Consider the following 21401-nt stretch of genomic DNA (forward strand, 5'->3'; position numbering starts at 1 on the left):
GCCATTTAGAATGAGTATGACTGTGTCAGTGCTCAGAGTGCAGAAAAGATTTTTTAAGAATTCCCAAGTGACTGAAGATATATATTTTTAATATAAGTTTTTACAATTTGCAAGTTTACAGGTGGCTTTGTATGTCTAAAGCTTCAGACACAGCCATGATGTAATGGATGTATGCATGAAAAAAAATGCAATTGCAAACTTTAGATAGGTGTTTTTTTAAATGTCCCATGTTTAAGGTCCAATTTCGTTCTTATTTTTCAATGAGACTAGCAGATACAAAATGTTTACAGAACTTGAATAAAGCAAAAGTATAGCCTTCTGCACTGGGTAGTACATTTAGATAATGGTAACAGTTAAGATTGTCTGGAGCTTTATTGCATCTGTTATGATTTTAATCATTGAAGAATGTGGCTTATCCTGTCTGGTGATAGACTAGGAGGAAGATAACATAGGGAGTTCATTTTGTGGAATTTCTGAGCCTCATTTCCATTAGGGCAATACTGAAACTGCTTGGAAATGAGATGCAAACATCCATCCCCCGCCCCCCGGTCCATCTGTGAACGGACGGTCCTTTTCATCTCTAGCTATATATGTCACACTTTGTGCTAAAATTACATTTCCAGGGGAACTGTGGCGGGTTAGCAGAGCTTATCCATGTATACATCAGTGTGCGAGCTCTGCTCTGGTACCAGTGACCTCAGTCCTCCCTTATCTGTCTGTGTCGCACCAGTTTAGTGATTGCCGTGCAGAGGGGAAGAAGCAGCGATCCGTAGATTGAGAACGAGCAAGGGAAATAGGCAGCAGAAAGTCTGCACCTACAGGGCCTGCCTTGCGTTCAGTCATGTCAGCACAGCAGCAGATACACCAGAGAAAACAGGTGTCATTTAGAGCTTTTCACAGTGCACTTAAAAAGTTGTGTTCTTGTACCGCATGTCACAGACATTATTTTTTCAGTAGTCTACAAGCTATAGAGAGAGTGATAACGATAGTGAAGAATGTAATTAAGCTTAAGTCTGTAAATCCATTTAAAGCTACAGTACTTTCAATTCAGCTACAAGATTTACAATCTGATAACAGTCTAAAATGGTAATTTGCGTGATAGTAGGTTGGCAGAAATTGAAAAAATTTCTTTGAAGATTATCTGAACTGACAAGGTTACCAGAATCTTTTGTTTACTCTTGACACACAGAGACATTGTGCAACATTTTATTGTGTTCACCAAAGCAAACAGGAGCGGGAAAGGGGGAGGTAAGGAGGGTAGGGGGTGGGAGAGACAAGAACGTATAAAGGGAAATTGCATGTGCCCGTCCTGTGTTTTTATTTCACACTTTCCACAAGGTTCATGACTGCAAAATGAAGCTATTCTTCCTAAGTTGCTTGCTGGTTTCTTGCTGTTGCCAAGTTGGGGCGGTGAACAGGGAGTACTACATCGGCATTATAGAAACAGTGTGGAACTATGCACCTGGGAATACCAATGTGGTATCTGGACAGCTTTTTGCAGAAGAAGAGTAAGTAAAACAGTTTACACTGGTTGAGTTTGATTTTACAGCATTGCCTCCTTTAGACACTAGGGCCAGACTGAAAACTTTGTGAAGGCAGTGAAATGAATCATGTTGGTGTCAGTGGATTTTTCTGTCAGACATAAGGGAATTTTGATTTTTTCCTGGCTGGCTTGAGAATTGTGTTCCAATGCTCTGCTAATTATAAGCATTGGAATATGTAGGTTTCTTGTGAATTTGTTGCAATGAAATGTTTACTAAGTAGAGACTAGAAAAAGACCCTGAATGTCTAATGATGTTTAATTTTTGAATGGTTAAAGTGCCAGTGCTGAAGAGAAGATTTTTGCTGTTACGTTTTTTAAATGCAGAAGTTTGACAAATTTAAAACTTTCCTATTGGGCACAGGTTTCCTTTTTAGATATTCATTGTTGGCAGTGGTCTTTTTCACTGGTGCAGCAGCACAGCTGAGTCCTTCCATCCACAGTGGAGGAGCTGGGTTGCTTGTTACAAGACAAGGAGGGTCCTGTGCAGAGTGAGAGCAATAAGTAGGATGAGGATAAGTACGGTGAGGAGGAGGGGAGCACCCTGAAGATATGAATAATCAATAAAGAAAACTCAGTTATAAAAGGCATCAGAGAAATATTTGAGAGAAGAAATGTTCCTTTCTTCTATTTTTTTCCAGTGCCTTTAAAATGAAGTAGAACTATACCAAAATAAAAAAAAAAATGGAGAGAAATCAGAAATTAGAAAAAATCTCAAAAATACAGTTCTCATTTAGTCTGTAGATGAGGGATTAGAAGATTTCCTCTGATTTGTTTTCTCTAGTGAGAGCCAACAATATCTCAGCCATAATCTGCTATTTCATCAGGCATGAAACGAAGCTGTCAACTTTTTTTTTTTTACTCATAAACTGAGTGGCATGTAAGACACTGCCAGTGATTCAGCAGGCTAGTAATTCTGATAAATGGTGGAAGCAGGGCATCTTGTCTGAAAATTGCAGAGCAGTGTTGTAATACAACAAGCCACCACCTTTCACTGCACTTTCACTGCTTTGCTCTGCTCTGTGACAACCTGCAGCATGCTAAATTAATTCCAATTTTTCAGTGGTTGTATGCCTGCAATGGAGCTAGTCCCTTTTACCATACTTTTCATTTTCAGCTTCTCTGATTCTTCTTCTCCTCCTGAACCCTTCAACTATGAGGCTGTGCTTGTATGGAGATTGCTATTTACAGAGGCAGGGAAGAGCAGGAGAAGGGAAGAGTGCAGTGTACCTGCTAGAAGGAATACTCTACAATTAAATGGTAGCTGTTTAAACAGTCCAAGAAGAGCCATAACATATTTGTTTGATTTAATTTGTGGCTAAAAAGTTTCATACATTCAGCCTTCCAGTAACTGAGCCTCTGCAACTAAGTTTATGCTCTCCAAGTTTCATGGAGCTCTGAATTGGCATTTTAATTACACTTCAGATCTGTGATTGCCAAGGTACAAACAATTCCTTCCCCACATTCTCAAACAATGCTCAGCCTTGTGCGAAATACTTTGCATTTTTGCTTCACAATATGGCCTGCTGGCAATATGAAACCAAGTTGGCTTGGTTTGTCATCATGTCAGATGAGAAATCAGGAGGCTGCTGAACTTCAGGCAGTGTTGCCCTATCTCCCTGGATTGCCTCCTCCTGGAGTAGATTTACTTCCACAGCTAGTCCTCCTGAAATGGGCAGGAAAATGTGCAGGAGGATTTGTTGTTAAAGAGACTCTAGAGTTTGGGCTAACAGCATCAGCCAAGAGTAGCACTACTGGTTTGAACAGCCAGTGCTGGCAGTTTCTCTCACCATTGTAGTTAGCAAACATAAGCACTTTTTCCACAAAAAGAACTTTTTTCAGAGGCTAAAATATTTAATGAAAGGTACCTGACCCTCAGCATAGGCACAGGTTGGCTCCAAAGCCGTTCCCAGTCGATAGAGACACATGGTGACCCCTCGCCTGTGGCTGGTGGTGCTTGGGCAGCATATCCACGATAGCTACATGGTTCAGAGGTATTGACACCACGTATAGGAAATACCATCTCCATCGGTCTCATTTTAGCTCATGGGTTAGGCTCTTTCCTCACTAACCAAGCTCCCGTTTTTAATATAAGTGTTTCATTAATTGAGAGGAGCAATGGTCCAGTAGTTAAGGCACATAGTGATTGAGGAGGTCATTGCTAATTCCCTGCTCTCATGTAACCTGTTTGTATATTCTTGGGCTGAACCTGTAAAAATGAGACTTTATTAGGGTAAATCCATATCAGGCTCTGAGGCTGTGATCCTTCTTCATCTATGACTGGTGAGCAAGCTGAGGGCTTGGTCTCACTCATTTCAACACTCTGCATGCCCTTCCCCCCCACCATGCACACACTGGACGTTAGCAGCACCTTATAGTTTTGCTCATGTCCAGACATCTTAAACGTGTTTTACAGCTGAAAGGTCTGCTCCTCATTGCAATGGAGCAAGGACTATGCAGTCAACATAATAGCATGATGATGGAAATTATTATTTTTAACAGGCCATGAAAAATTATACAGCAATTTAAGCATGCAAGTACAAAAGTTTTGAGCAATAAGAACTATTATTTGCTTTGTCTACATGGTCTCAAATTTGCCTGAAATTGTATCAAATACCCTTATCTTCAGTCTACAAAATAGGTAGAAAAAAATTGAGGTTGGTGCATAATATTTAATCTCTATATGGGTGCCTAACTCTTTATGATAAGAGACATATTGGCTCTTAAACACAGATATAGTTGTGCACAGCACTACGGAGGCCTGGTCTTTATTTGAGACCCTACTAATTAACACCATTCAAATATAAAATGAGTATCTGACACTACAGATGTGTTGGTGTATTTTCTTTACAGGCAGGCTGGAGTCTTCCTCAAAAGAGGACCACATAGGATAGGAAGCACTTATAAGAAGGCTGTCTACACTCAGTACACCAATCATTTATATGATGTGATAGTTGACAAACCTTCCTGGCTGGGTTTTTTAGGCCCTATCATTAAAGGAGAAGTTGGAGATTCCATTATTATTCACTTGAAAAACTTTGCTTCCAGAAGTTACACGCTGCATCCACATGGTGTAAGATACACAAAGGAAAATGAAGGTAAGCTTGAGCCCGTTGTGCCAGAATTTATCAAAAGTTAATCATTCCTCTGAGTGTAGGTGATATTGTCTCATCAAAAAGAAGACTGGTCAAGTAAATAAAGATTTAAAACAGAACACAACCAATGTAAAATAAGAGCTAAGAAGTCTGATAATTTTTTCAAGAGAAAAATACAAAACCGAAAGTGGAATTCATAAAGAAGGTGATTTTAGATCAACATTTCGCCTGAAATAAGAGTATTTATATTTCACCTGAAATAAGGGTATAAAGGTATATAAGAGATGCAGGTATTGAGGATATCTAAAGGAAAAATTGATACTGTTGTGAAGAAGATATTGTTAGCAGTGGTAACTTACAGTTCCAAATTCTTAACACTAAATTTGTATATGTTGTATATAAGACACACAAGAATTTCTTAAAATAGAGAAACAGCTACTGCTTAGGAATAAATTAATGAGATAAACGTCTGACACACTTAAGATGTATTGTAGGGGTGCTATTGGGATTAGCGATGATTTGCCCTTGCAATAGCTGGCCTAGCCACACTTAGGCGATGGGGCATTTTCTGCACCAGACGGCACCAGAATATGGCTGTTGAAAGTTTTATTAGCGGGCTTTAAAAACTGTGTGAATTGTTGAGAATATGATGTTGTCTCAAAAGCAGTCTTTAAAAATTTTTCATTAGAAGAATTTATGAAGTATCAGCTTAACTTCTAATATTTTGTGAAGTTTTTCATTACAGCTAGTATGTAGCTTGATATAGACACGTTCTGTGGGAGCAGAACAGTGTTATGTAGCAGTACATGCACTTTTTGGAACAATGTTTAAAATTTTTTTTTCTGTTGCTCTCATTCCAGTGACACCTATATTCCTTGAGGACATATGCAATATTTTAGAACAGTTTCCAAGATTAATATTTAACAAATGTTTTACAAATATTTGAATTGTTATCTTGTTAGCAGAAGTACATAGTGCCCTCCTAATAAATTAAGGACTAAATTTAATGGGCCATTAATCGAAGAACTCCCATGGAATTCAAAGGCAAATAAAGAGACTCCTAAAGAGAAGGAAAGGATCTACTCACCTGATTTTAAAGATTTTTTTTTTAGCCTGTATTCAGATGCTCAGTCCATGTTACTGCAACATGTAGTCAACTTTAAAGCATGGCAGGTGCTATCCTGACACCAAATTTGAATGTGTTGTATTAATGGTGGCTGTGTGGCATTCTTCAGGTGCTTTTTATCCTGACAACACCAAAGATTTGCAAAAGAGAGATGATGCTGTGGAGCCTGGAGGCCAGTACACTTACACATGGGATGTGACAGAAGATCAAGGTCCAGCTAAGGGAGATGCAGACTGCATAACCAGGGTTTACCACTCCCACATAGATGCTCCAAGAGATGTTGCCTCAGGGCTTGTTGGGCCTTTAATAATTTGCAGGAAAGGTAAACCATAAATAAATAAGTAAATAAATACATATGCAAGGTGATTGATAATGGTTTTTGATAAATATCAGTGAAATAATTTACTGGAAGAGGAGGAGTAAATTTTGAAATAGCAGCTTTTTGTCTTCTCAATTAACTGCCTTTCAATAGTATAGGAAATAGTTTGATTTTGTGTGTGACAGCAAGTATAATTTGCAGAATACTTTGTCCACAAATCCATATGAGTGAGATGTGTTCATGCTAGTAATGCAAAAGGATGTGTAAATACTGATATGAGAAACAGATTTACTGTAATCTTACCACATGCAATATTTATCCTTAGTAAAGTTATTTTATAGTATCTATCAAAACCGATTTTTGTTTTCTGAGTGTGTCTGTAAGTTTATGTGTACACTCACACTTAAGAAAAGTGGAAAATACGAAGTAAACACTGACCAGCCCTACTGATACTACACTTAAAACTGATGAAAAGATAATGTCAGTTGCCAAAGTCTTTGAATATACCGCTTTCTTTTTCAGATACAATGAATAAGAGCAGTGATGATAAACACTTTGACACTGAATTTATCCTTATGTTTTCTGTGATGGATGAAAATCTCAGCTGGTATCTAGAGGATAATATCAGAACATACTGTTCTGAGCCTTCCAAAGTTGACAAAGACGACGAGGACTTCCAGGAAAGCAATAAAATGCACTGTGAGAGAACATTATATTAATGTTGCTTGTCATTGATATGGTGATGTAATATTTCTACGTGTTGTCTCTTTTAAAGATGAACTGTAGATAATTTATTTTTTATTAAGCAGGGCTTTTTCTTGGAGGATTAAGAAAGGTCCTTTTAAATAAAAAAAAATTAAGAAGTGATGGCAAGTATTGTACAATCAAATGTTTGCGGTTGTGATATAAAAATTCTTAGGGGCCAAGAACCTCTTTGCCAATATAATTTCCCAGGCACTCTAAACAGAGTTGTGTTAACTTTGTTCTGTTTCTTAGTCCTGAACTCTGCACTATAATATCGCCATTTAGAAAAACAGTTATTACTGTTAGTGTCAACAAAGAAGATACCTTTGGCTCTGACATGGATTCCAGAATCATAGCAGGAACTGCTGCTCATGCAGCTAGTTGTGCAGATGAAATGTGTGTCTGATATCGGCGCACTTTCAAAGGTGCGGAGTTTTGTTTTGAGCCTCTTTATGTTTTGAAGGATAGAGCGATGGTTGTATGTCACCTACTTTTGAAGAAAAGAGCCTAAGGTCTGTGAAGGTAACTGTAATAAATAACATTTCTTTTAGCAATCAACGGGTACATGTATGGATACCTCCCAAATCTCACAATGTGTGCGGAAGATAAGGTAAAATGGCATCTTTTTGGCATGGGTAATGAAGCTGATATCCATTCAGCCTACTTTCATGGACAGACCTTAATAGAAAGGCATCATCGAGTTGACACCATCAACCTCTTCCCAGCCACATTTATTGACGCTGTCATGATACCGAGGAGTCCTGGGGAATGGCTGCTCAGCTGCCAAGTGAATGACCATATCGAAGGTACAGAATAAGTTCCGGTGACCAGAATTTTTTTTAGCTTGAGCTAGCAGTTTACTGAGTCACTTTAGCAGTGCTCCTGACCTGGTTATATGCCAGATGATACTCTCCTCTAGGTAACAAGACTTTCATGGTAATTGAAATGCCTAGAAGCGTATTAGATGGGCTTGAGCATGTAGCCATGGAAATCAAGGAAATTCTTGTCTGTAATGGAAATTGTTATCAGTTGGCAGCAATTGGCACAGCTGCACTTTTGCAAGCCTCAACTTTAGACAAACAATAGCATGATGTTTGCCTCTTACTGAAGATAATTAGTCACAATTTTCTGTTTGCCAACAAAAAAGTTGGGGCTCATTCCCTGTTTGGGCAAGGGCACAGGACAGGCAGGCTAACTTGCCTGCTGACAAAGACATATTCTGGAAAGTGCATTGGCTAATAAGCAGAGATGATCTGCATTTCTCTTCCCTGTATCTTCCTGTATTTCCAGTGTTTGTTAACCATATGAAATACTTAGAAGCTAATTCCATACTTTTCCATGATCTATATCCCTATAAGTGAGTTAGAGAAGTAATGCATCACAAAAGTGGGAAGGAACACAGAACTCAAAATCGTTCTCCAAGATTTGAAAAATCTGATATAAAAAGGAGTATGTTTAACCTACAGATTCAACTACACAGAGGTTCTAAGTTTTGAAATAGCTGTCACATCAAGCATCATCCTGATGTGGTTGAAGCATCCTGGGCAAAACTTAAATCCTACAAATTGGCCTAATCCGCAGCTGTAAAAGGACTTTCTTTATTACATTATTTGTATCTCCAGCAAGCAGATTTGCTAACAGACCTCTCTCCTAGGGTGCAGAGACCCAGGGGTTTCACAAGTAAGCTGTTGATTAGATTTAGAGGGAAGATGGTCAGTCTGGTAGCACCTGGCCTTGACTGAAGTGCTAACTGACAGTACTGTTTCCACTCCACCCTAATCTTCTCTGTAACTACCATGTCAGCTGCAGCTTTCCAAGCAGAATGTACTTTACCACACCTGTCTGCCTACTGTAAATACCATGGTTGTGTTCCTACATCCTAGCTCAGCTGGTGTGCGTTCTTTTATATCATTCATCTTCCTTTTCATTTGTGATTCGCACATCCATCAATGGTATGGGAATTCTCCAGGGAAGAGAAGAGCTATTGGAAGCAGGGTAAGAGAAAACAGCGCGGTTCCTTCTCCCCTTCTCTACCTCCTCGTTTTTTTCCAGGTGGTATGCAGGCCCTTTTTAAAGTAAAAGATTGTAGGAAATCCACAACAGATCACAATGAGAGTACAAAGATAAGACAGTACTTCATTGCTGCTGAAGAGATCATCTGGAATTATGGCCCCTCTGCAATGAACCATTTTACAGGACAAGAATTAATCACTGACAGGTAAATGCTTCTAATTAAAGAAGTTTTACTTTCCAGGAAGAATTGATAGAAACATGCTAAGTAAGGTAAGCCATATGGTAGAACCGACTTTTAGGCAGAATTTCTCAATGTCCTCACCTCTGCTTAAATATTAATGCCAAGATAAATACCAGACGAAATTAGGTCTATTGTTTTCCTTGCAATCTTACTATGAATTTTGCTGTAACATTAGTAATTTCACTGGGATGAAGATGAATTGTAATGTCATATGTTGGCAGTGACATCTGATGATTCAAGATGGTTGATTATTCTGAGTTAGAGAACAAAGCTAGGAATTCATGATTATCTCCTTAGCTGATGAAAATCATGCTAATGGCATCAGAGCTAGCAAATTACTTGCACGAGGTAGCTTTGCCCTTTGCTCTGTGTTTACATACTTAAGACCTGGACCAATTGACTGAATACACTGATTCCTCAGATTTTTCATCTGTGAGTTAAAGAATACTTACCTGCTCCACAAGGGACGAGGCACAGTTCATTGTTTGAATACTGCTTATAAAACATTGAAAGGTCCTTTTTTGAAGAGTAAAAGTGTAGACTAAAAAGTGCAGACTAAATCTTCTCACTTTCTGTTTAGATGTTACAAACATCAAGATATGTATCTACTGTCATTGAACTATTTGTAATTTTTAATAAAAATAAGGGTAAACTTCAGGTTACGAAATGTTGACTAGAAATCATTGTTGATGAGTCTTTAAGTATATTGGCTTTATAAGGGCAACACAGCACAATGTCTTTTTCTTAAAGAGAAGTTAGTGAAGGATAATGGATTCCTGCACATCCTTATATGAGACTGTATATAAGTGTGTGGCCAGATCACTGGAAGGAGATCCAAAAGACAAACTCAGCAAATACCTCAGAAAATAGGGTTGAGGTCTTGACTGCCTTTGTAAAGCTGAGCATTATGACTTGAACTGTTTGCATCTATTGAAATTTCTTTTACACAGTGAATCTCACATATTTTTTGAACAAAATGAGACAAGAATTGGTGGCTCTTATAAAAAAGCCATTTACAAAGAATACACAGACGGTTCTTTCACTGAACATAAAAAAAGGCTCACAGAGGAAGCACATCTTGGACTCTTAGGTAAGATATCTAAAATTATTTCATGTCAAAGATTTATGAGAGTAAACTATTATTTCCACTGGCTAGCCAACAGTGCCCCTCCACCTCCAAGCGAGGGGCCCTCGGCTCTCCCTGCCTCCTGCAGATGCTGGTGGCTGTGGCTTCCTCCAAGAGACACCCCAGGGTGTAAGAAAGCTCTTGAAGGCAATGCTGTGGTGGTCCCCAACTTGCCTGTGGGAATATGCCATGGTCTCCAAAGGTCAGGCTCTGAATTACAAGGCCAGGCTAGGCAGATCTAGCCCTATTTATAACCTGGCTGCTTCTGGAGTGGCTCTGGACTGAGTTTGAGATTGGTGCTAATGTCTGTAGGTCCCTTTCCAAAAGGGGGAACTGTCCTGCATGTCACTGGACCTCCATGAGGCATTGGGAATAGAGCAGTCCAGTTGCTGCTGGGCTGTCATGTGCCAGGGACCTGGTCTGTGGCCACGTAGGCCCAGGGGCAGTTCCCCATGCAATGGGAAAAGCAGCCAGCCATTGATTGCTATAAGCTTGTGGTGATCTGTACATCAGTTGATAGAAACATCTTGTAATTAGACCATGTGGTCTTTTCTAGGACCTGTTATCAAGGCTGAAGTGGGTGAGAGCATCAGGGTGACCTTCCGAAACAATGCCAGCCGCCCGTTTAGCATCCAGCCCCATGGTGTGAGTTACCGCAAGAGTGACGAGGGGGCATTGTACGGTGCCGCCTCCAGAGGTGCGCCTATAGATGGGGATCGGGCAAGCACCAGAGAACAAGCTGTTGTACATGTTGATGTATTAAAGGTGACAAAATAAACAATGTTCATTAGGCATAATTCCTAATGTTGATTTCTATAATAGGTACTGAATCACCAGCCTCTCATGTGAGTCCTGGTGCTACGTTTACATATGAGTGGAATGTGCCAGAAGATGTGGGCCCCACAGACCAAGATCCAGACTGTTTAACCTGGCTTTATTACTCAGCTGTGGATGCAGTCAGAGATACCAGTTCTGGCCTTGTGGGTCCTCTCTTGGTGTGCAGGAAAGGAGCTCTGCTTCCCTCTGGGAAACAGGTCAGTCAAAGAAGAAAGATGGAAACATTTGCATCATTGTAGCTGAATCTGCTTTCTCTTCCCGAATTGTGCCCTCAGGGCCTGCCACATTAATGACCACTCAGCACCACCTCCTCTCCACACCACAGTCTCACCCATGTACTGAGGGGAATACATAAAATGAAGAAAGTGGTGGGTTTTTTTGTTGTTTTTTTAAAAAAGCAAAATCAGTCTGGCTCCAGATAGACAGACACTGTATTGTGAAACCACCATCGCAGTGAGCAACCACTGGCATTCAAGTCTCAGCTAGGATGAGAATGACTAGAAAAATGTAGAGACTTTAAAGACCAAAACACACATTCATTTCCAGAGGTGGTTCCTGCTGGTAGAAAGAGCATTAGCAGCAGATATCTAGTCACCAGATACAGCAATTAGAGAGCTTTGAGATTATTAGAATGAAATATCAATGTATGCATCTATCCTACTTTGTGAATTATACTCATAAATTATTATGTGCATAGAATTTTTTTCCTGACATTTTCTGTTCACTCATTTCTATTTTCCTTTGTGCTATTTCTTCTCAACAGAAAAATGTGAATGTGGAGTTTTTTCTACTTGCCACAGTATTTGATGAGAATCTGAGCTGGTACTTGGATGACAATATTTTGATGTTTACACTAAATCCTAATAAAATTGACAAAGATGATGAGGACTTCCAAGAGTCTAACAAAATGCACTGTAAGAAAATTATTAGTTAGCCAAATATTCATTTCTACAATAAGGTTTTTACTTTTGTGATCTCATGTTGGAGACTGGGAAACTGTATGGTGGCAGAGACATTTCATTCCATTGGAAACAAAACCATGTTTGAATGCAATTCAATTTCAGCTCAATGTGGTAGTTCAAAACATAATGCCAGCTGTTCAGTGTCTTGCATGGCAGTTGTGCATTAGCACTGTTATGTACCACTTTGAGCAGACAGAAGGAGGAATTAGGTCTGTAGCCCATGTGCCACCCCTATAAATGCAACCAGGCAGTAAGAGAAAACCAACCCCTGCCCTACAGATGATGTAGCTGAAAGGAGGATTTTCACAGAATCACACAACAGTTGAGGTTGGAAGGGACCTCTGGAGGTCGTCTGGTCCGACCCCTCTGTTCAAGCAAGGTCACCCAGAGCTGGTTGCCCAGGACCATGTCCAGGTGGCTTCTGAATACCTCCAAGGATGGAGACTCCACCACCTCCCTGGGCAGCCTGTGCCAGTGCTCTGTCACCCTCACAGTGACAAAGTGTTTCCTGATGTTCAGAGGGAACCTCCTGTGTGTCAGTTTGTGCCCATCGCCTCTGGTCCTGTCACTGGGCACCACTGGAAAGAGTCTGGCTCCTTCCTCTTTGCACCCTCCCTGCAGGTGTTTATATACACTGACGAGACCCCCCTGAGCCTTCTCATCCGCAGGCTGAACAGTCCCAGCTCTCTCAGCCTTTCCTCATAGGAGAGATGCTTTCTTGTCCCTTCACCATTCTCGTGGCCCTTTGTTGGACTCTCTCCAGTATGTCCGTGTCTCTCTTGTACTGGGGAGCCCAGCAGTGGACACAGTCCCCCAGGTGTGGCCTCACCAGTGCTGAGTAGAGGGGAAGGATCACCTCCCTCGACCTGTTGGCCATACTTCGCCTAATGCAGCCCAGGATACCATCACCTTCTTTGCAGCAAGGGCACAGTCCTTACTCTTTTATTTCTCGGCGGGGATGAGTGTGGTATGTATGTGAGGTGGCAGTGGAGAAGTGTAGAATGGTTAAGAAATGAGATACTGGTTTCAGTGAAGTGTCTAATGCAGCCCAGGATACGATTCACCTTCTTATCAGCAAGGGCACATTGCTGGCTCATGTTCAACTCGATGTTTACCAGGACCCCCAGGTCCTTTTCTGCCAAGCTGCTTTCCAGCTCAGTTTGTCTGAAGTATTTCTACAATAGCAGCTGCAATCTGACTTTCATAACCTGACCTGCTGGCGACACTCCTCCTAATGCAGCCCAAGATACCATTAGCCTTCTTTGCGACAAGGGCACATTGTTGGCTCATTTTGTGTCCGTGGCCGAGTCTGGATTCGTTTACCAGCACTGTGGCCCCCTTAGAATGAAAATTTTTCTTTGGTTCTTTATTAGCACAGAGCCGAGTTTCACACCGATGGTCTCTTGGTACTGTAGAAACATCTTTCAAGTTTTATGTGAAAGAACATTTCTACCTTCAGTACCTAGTCCTGCAAATAAGTCCTAATCTTTAAATGTATTTGCTTGTGCTCTTTCTTAAATTTTGCCCTCGGGGCATTCCTGCTATTTACAGAGCCTTGATACTGAGCATTCAGTGGTACCTGTGAGGCCCAGGCTTTGAAAGTTTTGCACAGGAGTAACTAGAAAGGATTAGTAGCTCAAACTGAAAAAACACTTCAGATGATTGTCTCCACTGTGTGGTTGGAGGGTCTTGCAGGGTATAAAGCAGGATACTTTATGCATCCTGCATGCTTGAGAGGTATAAAGCAGTGGAAGTTCCAGATGGTCAAGCCAGCTACCTGTGCTTTAGACATTGAAAAGGAGACCAGTTAGAAATTGTTTTTAAACACTGGGTTTTAAAAGTTGTTTTGCCTGAATTGATTCTCTAGTTTTGCTGATGTGATAAAGTATTTTATTATTGATATTTCTGTCAGTCTAAGGCATCACATTACATCTGAAGTGTGTATTATTAAATCTGTATTGCAGAATTAAGTAATGTGTTAATCAAGGTGGGTTTTGCTTCCTCATATCTTCCCCAGCCATTAATGGTTATATGTACGGAAATCAACCTGGTCTTGAGATGTGTAAAGGAAGTGTGGTTTCCTGGCATTTGATGGGCTTGGGGTCAGAAGTCGATGTCCACGGGATATACTTTTCAGAAAACACATTCGTAACTAGAGGAACAAGAAGGGATACAGCAAATCTGTTTCCACATACATTTCTTACAGCTATTATGAAGCCTGATTCTGAAGGTAAATGTCTTGTTTAGAAATCCTGTTACTAGTTTAGAAACTGTTTACCTATGAACATTTTATGTTTAGAGACAAGCTTTAAATAGCTGGTATTTTGATCCTTTGGGTGCTAAAACTGTGTACAGCTGTGTTTGAAGGGCAACAAACGTGTTCATAGGACATAAGCTCTTAATGCTAAAGCCTTGATTTTTCTAGCTTCTATGTATGCTGAATTTTATTACTACAAGTAGCCACACTACACAAAGATTTTGGATCTTACATGAGCAATAGCCTGTGTCTCAGTCTCTACGCACTAAATCCACATAGGTAATACAATTGCAAGATCTACTAGTAACAGATTTTTGTCCTCAAGTCTTTGTTTCTTGTATGACCTCTAGGAGTTTTTGAAGTGTCGTGCGTGACAACAGACCACTACACAGGGGGCATGAAACAGAATTACAAAGTGAAACAATGCCATTGGTGGAATGTGGATCTATCTATGTATTTGCATGAAAAGACTTACTATATTGCTGCAGTGGAAGTTGAATGGGACTATTCTCCTAACAGGACATGGGAATTTGAGCGGCATCAATACCATGAGGAAAGGTACTTTGGCATATACACAAGGGAAAAAATGCAAAAAAGCAAAGGAGCAACTCACTTCTCTGAACCTTTTCCTCCCCCAGGCATTTCTAGACACACTTTCTTTGCATATGTATTTTTAGGGCTCACTTGAATTTATGGTCCTTCTCCAGTAATGTTACCATGTAACTGTTAGCCAGACAGCATGATGTTTGTGAAACAGTGCAGCATAAATCTTCTGTGGGGCAGCTGCAGATTTTCATGAGTCTTGGATAGTGCATGTGCATTTATTATTTACTGATGTTGGTACAGTCCTTGATGTGGAATGCTTAAAATGTTCATTAAGTTGTAGATACAATGACTACTTTGTCCTGATATTTGATTACTTGCAATATGTAACATGTCTTTGTTTCATGTTTATCTGTACTCTGAGTAAGGTTCTTTCTTACACCTCTCAATTTCATTAGCTTACATAAGATAAGTCCATGACCTAATCCATTTACTACGAAGCTTGTCGCCTTGGTGTTTTATTCCCAGTATTTGATTCTCAATGAGAAGGAACAGATTGGATCAAATAATTCATGCCAATTAGCTAAATAATGAACTGATGAATTTCTATGTGTTCCACCTGTATAACTTCATTTGAGGTTAAAGTAGTAGATTGTAACCGCCTATACGTTTTATTGACTTAATTGTATTTTATTCTTTTTCTTTAGCTTGATAGCACACTTCCTTGCCCTGCATACCACAGTGGACTTTGCCATAGTTCTAAGCACAAGTAATACGGACTATGCTATTATCAGACTTATTTTCCCCACTGTCTCCAGCTCCCATGATCTCAGCAGAGAATCAGTCCCTCACATTTCATTTCAGCAAGGCACTCAAGCTTTACAAGTTTTAGGCTTCATTTCAGATCTACAGAAGTCACTGAGGGCTCTATTTTTTGGTATGCAGGTTGCTGGATGACTTTTTGTGATTTGAAGTATCTGCCAGGCCGAGCACTCAGCATTCTCTCAAATACTATATAGACTTGGTCTATTTATAGTGATTTTTCAACCTTCCAGGTTAAGAGAAACCTCCCAGCTTAACAAGAATGTTTTCACGTTGAAGATACCAGTGGTCTATGAGATTACTGTTTCACTGAGCTGGATTTTTGTTTGATGGTTAATTGATATACCTGCAAAAGATGTTTTAAAATACATGAAGACATGGACGACATATTCTTATCTCTATTTTCTTTTTTTTTTTGCAGCCCTGGCAATCCATTTTTAAATAAAGATGACAAATTCATTGGCTCAAAATACAGAAAGGTAGTATATCGCGAGTACACTGATCAGACATTCAGTACTCCCAAAAACAGAGCAGAGGAGCAGCAACACCTGGAAATTCAAGGTATAGTCATCATGAAGTTCTGTTTTGAAACTGGGAAAAATGCAGTGAAACAAAACAAGAAGATACTATTTGAATAATACTGAGTATAGTTCTACCCACACAAAGTACCTAAACCTACGTGGAATTGCTACTTTTATTACGGTGCTTTCCTTGCAAGATGACATTGCTTGCTTTACAAGAAAAAAACCCTTCTGGTTTGCTGCCTGATCACAGGTCAGTATTTTCAAAGTCAGCATAAAACTGGGCAGCGACATCCAAACTGACTTCAAATACACAGTAAGTGCTCGGAGCCTTTGAAACTTAGGCCTCTACTTAGATGCCTAACTTCAGCTACTCAAGTTGGCATTATTACAGTGAATGACCTTATCCATGTATATATAGTTTTCAGTTGAATTATAAGCCAATGTTGTTGTGTATTATTTGAATACTCTCTCTCTGCTCTGCTCTTTTGTAAAACCAAGTTAATCTTTCTTTTCAATCCAACAGGGCCACTGCTTATGTCAAATATTGGAGATAAAATCATAATCGTTTTTAAGAACTTGGCATCAAGACCTTATTCTATACATGCCCACGGAGTGAAAACAGACAGTTCTGTTGTTGCTGTAACTAACCCAGGTATCAAAGCATCCTTGTTCATTTCTAGCAGGTAACATCAAGCCATCTATTAAGGTTTAGCAAGCTTTCATTTTAGGATAGCAGAAAATACTTTGGGTTTGTTTGTTTGTTTTTACCTCAGGTTCCTAAATTTTTGATGCCTATTATGACAAATATTTCTACAATTAAAAAGGCCCTGCTAACTATTGCTATGTATCCTAGCCCTTGAGAGATCAGTAATTTTTTGGCACAGCGTGGCTGCACCTTTCGTGACAGATTTGGCTACGTAGGGAGAGCATAGCTTATGCTAGCTATTATTTCAGAAGCTCCTCTGTGATCTTTACAAAAGATACACTTGTTTTTATTAAGTATGGTAAACTGGACAGTGCAGCCACATAAAAAAAAACGTTGGCAAGAAGAGCCAGGGATCTGCAGAAGGGAAATAACAATAAGCTAGCCAGTGCAGTAATTGGGAAGAGGAAATTCAAGACAAATACAAGCTGTAAATGGAGATAACATCTGTTTCAGCATGACCTCTTATAGGTCAGCACACAGGAAACTTCTAAAATTCATCGATATTTATTTAACTCAGGTGAAACAAAAACATATGTCTGGAAAATCCCAGAGAGATCTGGTTCTGAGAGAGGAGATCCACATTGTATTGCATGGGCATACCATTCAACGGTGGACATCATTAAGGTATATTATTAGTATCAATCTAAAGGGTTTTGTTCATGACTTCAACACAGATAGATACACTTACAGCAAAAGGGAGATGAGTTTGAAACTCTTTCTGCATTCTCTGTTCTCTGTCAAGTCATTCCCCCCATTACCATACCTTTGAATTTAAATGTCTCTTGAATTATGCAAGAAAGGGCAGAATTTGAGAGTCACAGCCCTTCATGTTCTTGCTCCCTGGTTCTTCTGCTGCTGCTACAGATCACCTCACTCAGATTTCATTCTTAAAGCTAACACTTTATAGCTTGCTCAATATCTAATCAGTCGTGTGGGAAAACTAACATGCAACTGTGGAACATAAATCTGCCATTTTTGTACAAGCACCCATTAACTTAACATGACTAATAATTTTTAATGGAAATTAATGTATTCTTTCCTTCACATCTCAGCAAACACAAATAAAAAAGTGTCAAGAAGTATATTCTGAATGGAAACCAAGATCAAAATCCTAAAACCTAAAAAGAATTTGGAAAAAAAAAGATGAGCAAGAAATTAAAATGGAACAAATGTTTATTCCTAGCAAGAGATGAAAAAGAGGCAGTTACTCTTCATAGTCCATTGAACTCGATCCAAGGGTAGCATGTAACAGTGAAGAAATAACCTAGTTTGTCTGATACTGGCTACTTTTATTCCCAGATACTGACAGCTGTAAAAATAGTAAGAGGATTCATGTCTGGCATTAAAAGTGCTTCTGCTTAGTCATGTGTTGTAATTATATGATTTTTCATTTGTAATTTCAGGACACTTACAGTGGATTAATAGGCACACTTGTTGTGTGTCATAGACATTACTTGCCATCATTTAATACTAAAAAGAAAGTTCAATTTGCTCTTCTTTTTATGGTTTTTGATGAAAATGAGTCATGGTACTTGGATGAAAACATTAAAACCTATTCTACCAACCCACACCTTGTTGACAAAGAGGATGAGGAATTCCTTGAAAGTAATAAAATGCATGGTATGTGTCCCAATTTAGTTAGTTAATGTAACTCTGGAAACTATATAAAATTATGTATTTGAAAGTACTGCATATAAATTTGACTTTCTTATCCCCTCTGAATTTCCAGTTCCAGAGTGGAAGGCCTGAAAAATTTCACTCAAACTATTTGAAAACACTGTTAATGCTACTGAATGACTTTTTTTTTTTTTTAAACCTATGAAAAAATGGTCCCATGTTGAAATTTTGAGGAAAGAGTAAAAATGAAATTTGAAATTTTTATTTGATGTCAGCAAACAACTTTTCTGGATAAGTTGGAAAGGCAACGTGCATCCTGAAAGCATGTCCTGGTAAAGCTTACCCTTTACAAAGAGCTGCAGGAAATGCAGATCTTTTAAGAACTGCAGCATTAGCAATGGTATACAGTAAAGAACTTTTAACTACGTCTTGCTTTCTAGTTAAATATGGAATATAATCAGACCCATTCATAATATGCTGTCCAACTGTTTTGGTTTTATATACTATTCAAAGCCATTACTTTTGCCTGGCATTGGCTTTCAAATCTTGTATTCTATTAAAGTTTAGAGAATAACAATACACAAAACCTTATTTGTTTTCTCTGTCTTGTTCTTTCCCTCCTTCTAGCCATTAATGGAAAGGTGTTTGGAAATTTACATGGTCTGACTATGCATGTTGGAGATAAAGTAAGCTGGTATTTGATGGGAATGGGCAATGAAATAGACATTCACACAGCACACTTCCATGGCCACAGCTTTGAGTATAAGGTAACAGGTCCTTTCCACTCATTTCTTGCTGTGTTAAGAATGAGAGGTAGATCAAATACCAAGGACTGCAATCTCTGGTGAAAAGTCGGATGTTACAATTAAGCAGGACTTGTAATTTGACTTGTAATTTTTATGTGCCAAACCTGTATTTGATCAACATACAAGAGACAGAGAGTATCTGCCAGTAGCATCAGCTGACCGGTAACTTCACAACTTGCTTTGACGAGGTAGCTGTGAATTTTCATGGCTGTGGTAAGACAACAGCTGTAGTTTTCCTTCATTTCCACTTAGCTGCTAGTTTATCAATCTTTTAAGCATGAAGTGGATGTACAACGATGCTTCTGTAGAAATGACATACAGTAGATGCCTTTTCACTCAACTGTGATTAAAAAGTTTGGTGTGAATATGCATAAAAGGTAGCTTAAATTACTGCCATCTGGTAATACCACACTGTTTGACCCTTGTTTCTTTTTGTCCTGAAGCAAACAGGGGTTTACCAGGCAGATGTCTTTGATCTGTTCCCTGGGACATTTCAAACTGTGGAAATGACCCCGCAGAACCCTGGAACCTGGCTATTACACTGTCACGTTACTGACCACATCCATGGAGGCATGGAGGCAACCTACACGGTGCTCCCAAAGGAAGGTAGGAGCGTATCTATCTCAATAATGTTCATTATGTTTGAAGATGCAGAATGCGGCTCACAGACAGGCCAGTGTACTTAGAACCAGTTCAGGCATGCAGCAATATTTCATGGCTTGATATTGTTGTCTGGAGGCCAGAATGTTGCAAGCCACCTGATCATACTTGCCTCAGCGCTGCTGCTCAGAAAACAGAAGTAGCTAAAGGACTGGATGTTAGCTGACTATTGCTTTGGCTTCCCATCAATGAAATTAAAATGACAGATATTTATTTAAAAAGAATTCTTCATGAGACAGAGTATTTCTGTACCCAAGAAGTGCAAGTAGTGTCAGACTCCCTCTCAATCTTCATTTAAAGCAAAAAGAACAGTTGGTAAATAAAGCTGAAGTCATCATCCCTAACAGAGTACTGAAAAATTAACATAGTGTTTTCTTTCTAAAGGACATGTTTTAGCTTTACAGACACTATTACTTTGCTTTAGCAATATTACCTGTGAAAAAACTTGAAGAATTTTGAAAGTTCTTGTTTCTACAAAGTTAATACAATTTTAAAAGCATCACTTTCCTGTTCTCAAAAGACAGAGCATAATAGGTATGCATTATAGTTAATTGACAAAAAGAGAACATTAGGAACATTTCAAAATGTGTGTATGTACGTGTATATATAGATATACAACTATATAATGTACATTTGTATCTATACTAAAAACACAGACTGGACTGTTAAACACAATCTAGTTCTATTTATAAACCATTCTGATTTACAGAATACACTGTGCCAAACTTGCACAGATAATAAAAACTTGAGTGCACTACTAAAAGCAGACTGGACTGTTAAACACAATCTAGTTCTATTTATAAACCATTCTGATTTACAGAATACACTGTGCCAAACTTGCACAGATAATAAAAACTTGAGTGCACAGAAAGAGATGTAGACAAAGACTTTAACTTGTAGAAGCAGTATGTTGGATTTTTCATAATCAGCCATCTAAAGTGCATTAAAATGTACCCTTCTGTGCATTTTAAAGCCGTTTTTAAATCTAACTCACAATCCATTGCTCCCATTTTGGATTCTGTTGTCCATATGCATAGACTATTCTTTTGATGAAATGCATGAAACAAAAGCTATTTTCCCCCTTACAGACAAATGGTCTTTGTTCCCAAGATTATTCAATCAGTTCAAGAGTAAAGGTACGACAGGCACACTGGAATGATGAAAACATTTTACCACAGTGATTCTCCAAGGTCTACCTTCAGTGAAGCATTTCTTGAGAAATACTATCTCCTGGACAATTCATCTCCACTTGTGCTTTGGAAGATTTCATTTGGTGGCCCACGGCTAACAAAAGGGCCATACACTAAGACAGCTGAATGGATGTAACAGCTTCTAAATATTTTTTTCTCTAAATAAAAATAATATCTTGCAAGCTAAACATATTCTAGGTGATGTCTAATGCATGATATTTAACTGCTGAGGAACATGGAAGAGCCAAATAAAATTTTTTTTTTTTTTTTTTT

The 21401-nt window shown here is 39.0% G+C and overlaps 1 protein-coding gene across 1 annotated transcript; it reads left to right on the forward strand.

Moving 5' to 3' along the window:
- The first annotated feature begins 1326 nt into the window (after nucleotides 1-1326).
- CP (ceruloplasmin) lies at nucleotides 1327-21097 on the forward strand. The gene is made up of 19 exons (XM_009284331.2): nucleotides 1327-1508; nucleotides 4394-4638; nucleotides 5871-6083; nucleotides 6603-6779; nucleotides 7376-7630; nucleotides 8877-9042; nucleotides 10029-10168; nucleotides 10761-10901; nucleotides 11027-11238; nucleotides 11805-11955; nucleotides 14021-14233; nucleotides 14611-14818; nucleotides 16047-16186; nucleotides 16673-16801; nucleotides 17373-17479; nucleotides 18259-18475; nucleotides 19100-19239; nucleotides 19722-19884; nucleotides 21027-21097. The coding sequence occupies exons 1-19, from the start codon at nucleotides 1354-1356 to the stop codon at nucleotides 21095-21097; spliced, it is 3243 nt and encodes a 1080-aa protein (XP_009282606.1). The 5' UTR covers nucleotides 1327-1353.
- The last annotated feature ends 304 nt before the right edge of the window (nucleotides 21098-21401 follow it).

The sequence above is a fragment of the Aptenodytes forsteri genome, unplaced genomic scaffold (genome assembly GCF_000699145.1).
Source record: "Aptenodytes forsteri isolate BGI_AS27 unplaced genomic scaffold, ASM69914v1 Scaffold278, whole genome shotgun sequence".
NCBI classification, from domain to species: domain Eukaryota; kingdom Metazoa; phylum Chordata; class Aves; order Sphenisciformes; family Spheniscidae; genus Aptenodytes; species Aptenodytes forsteri.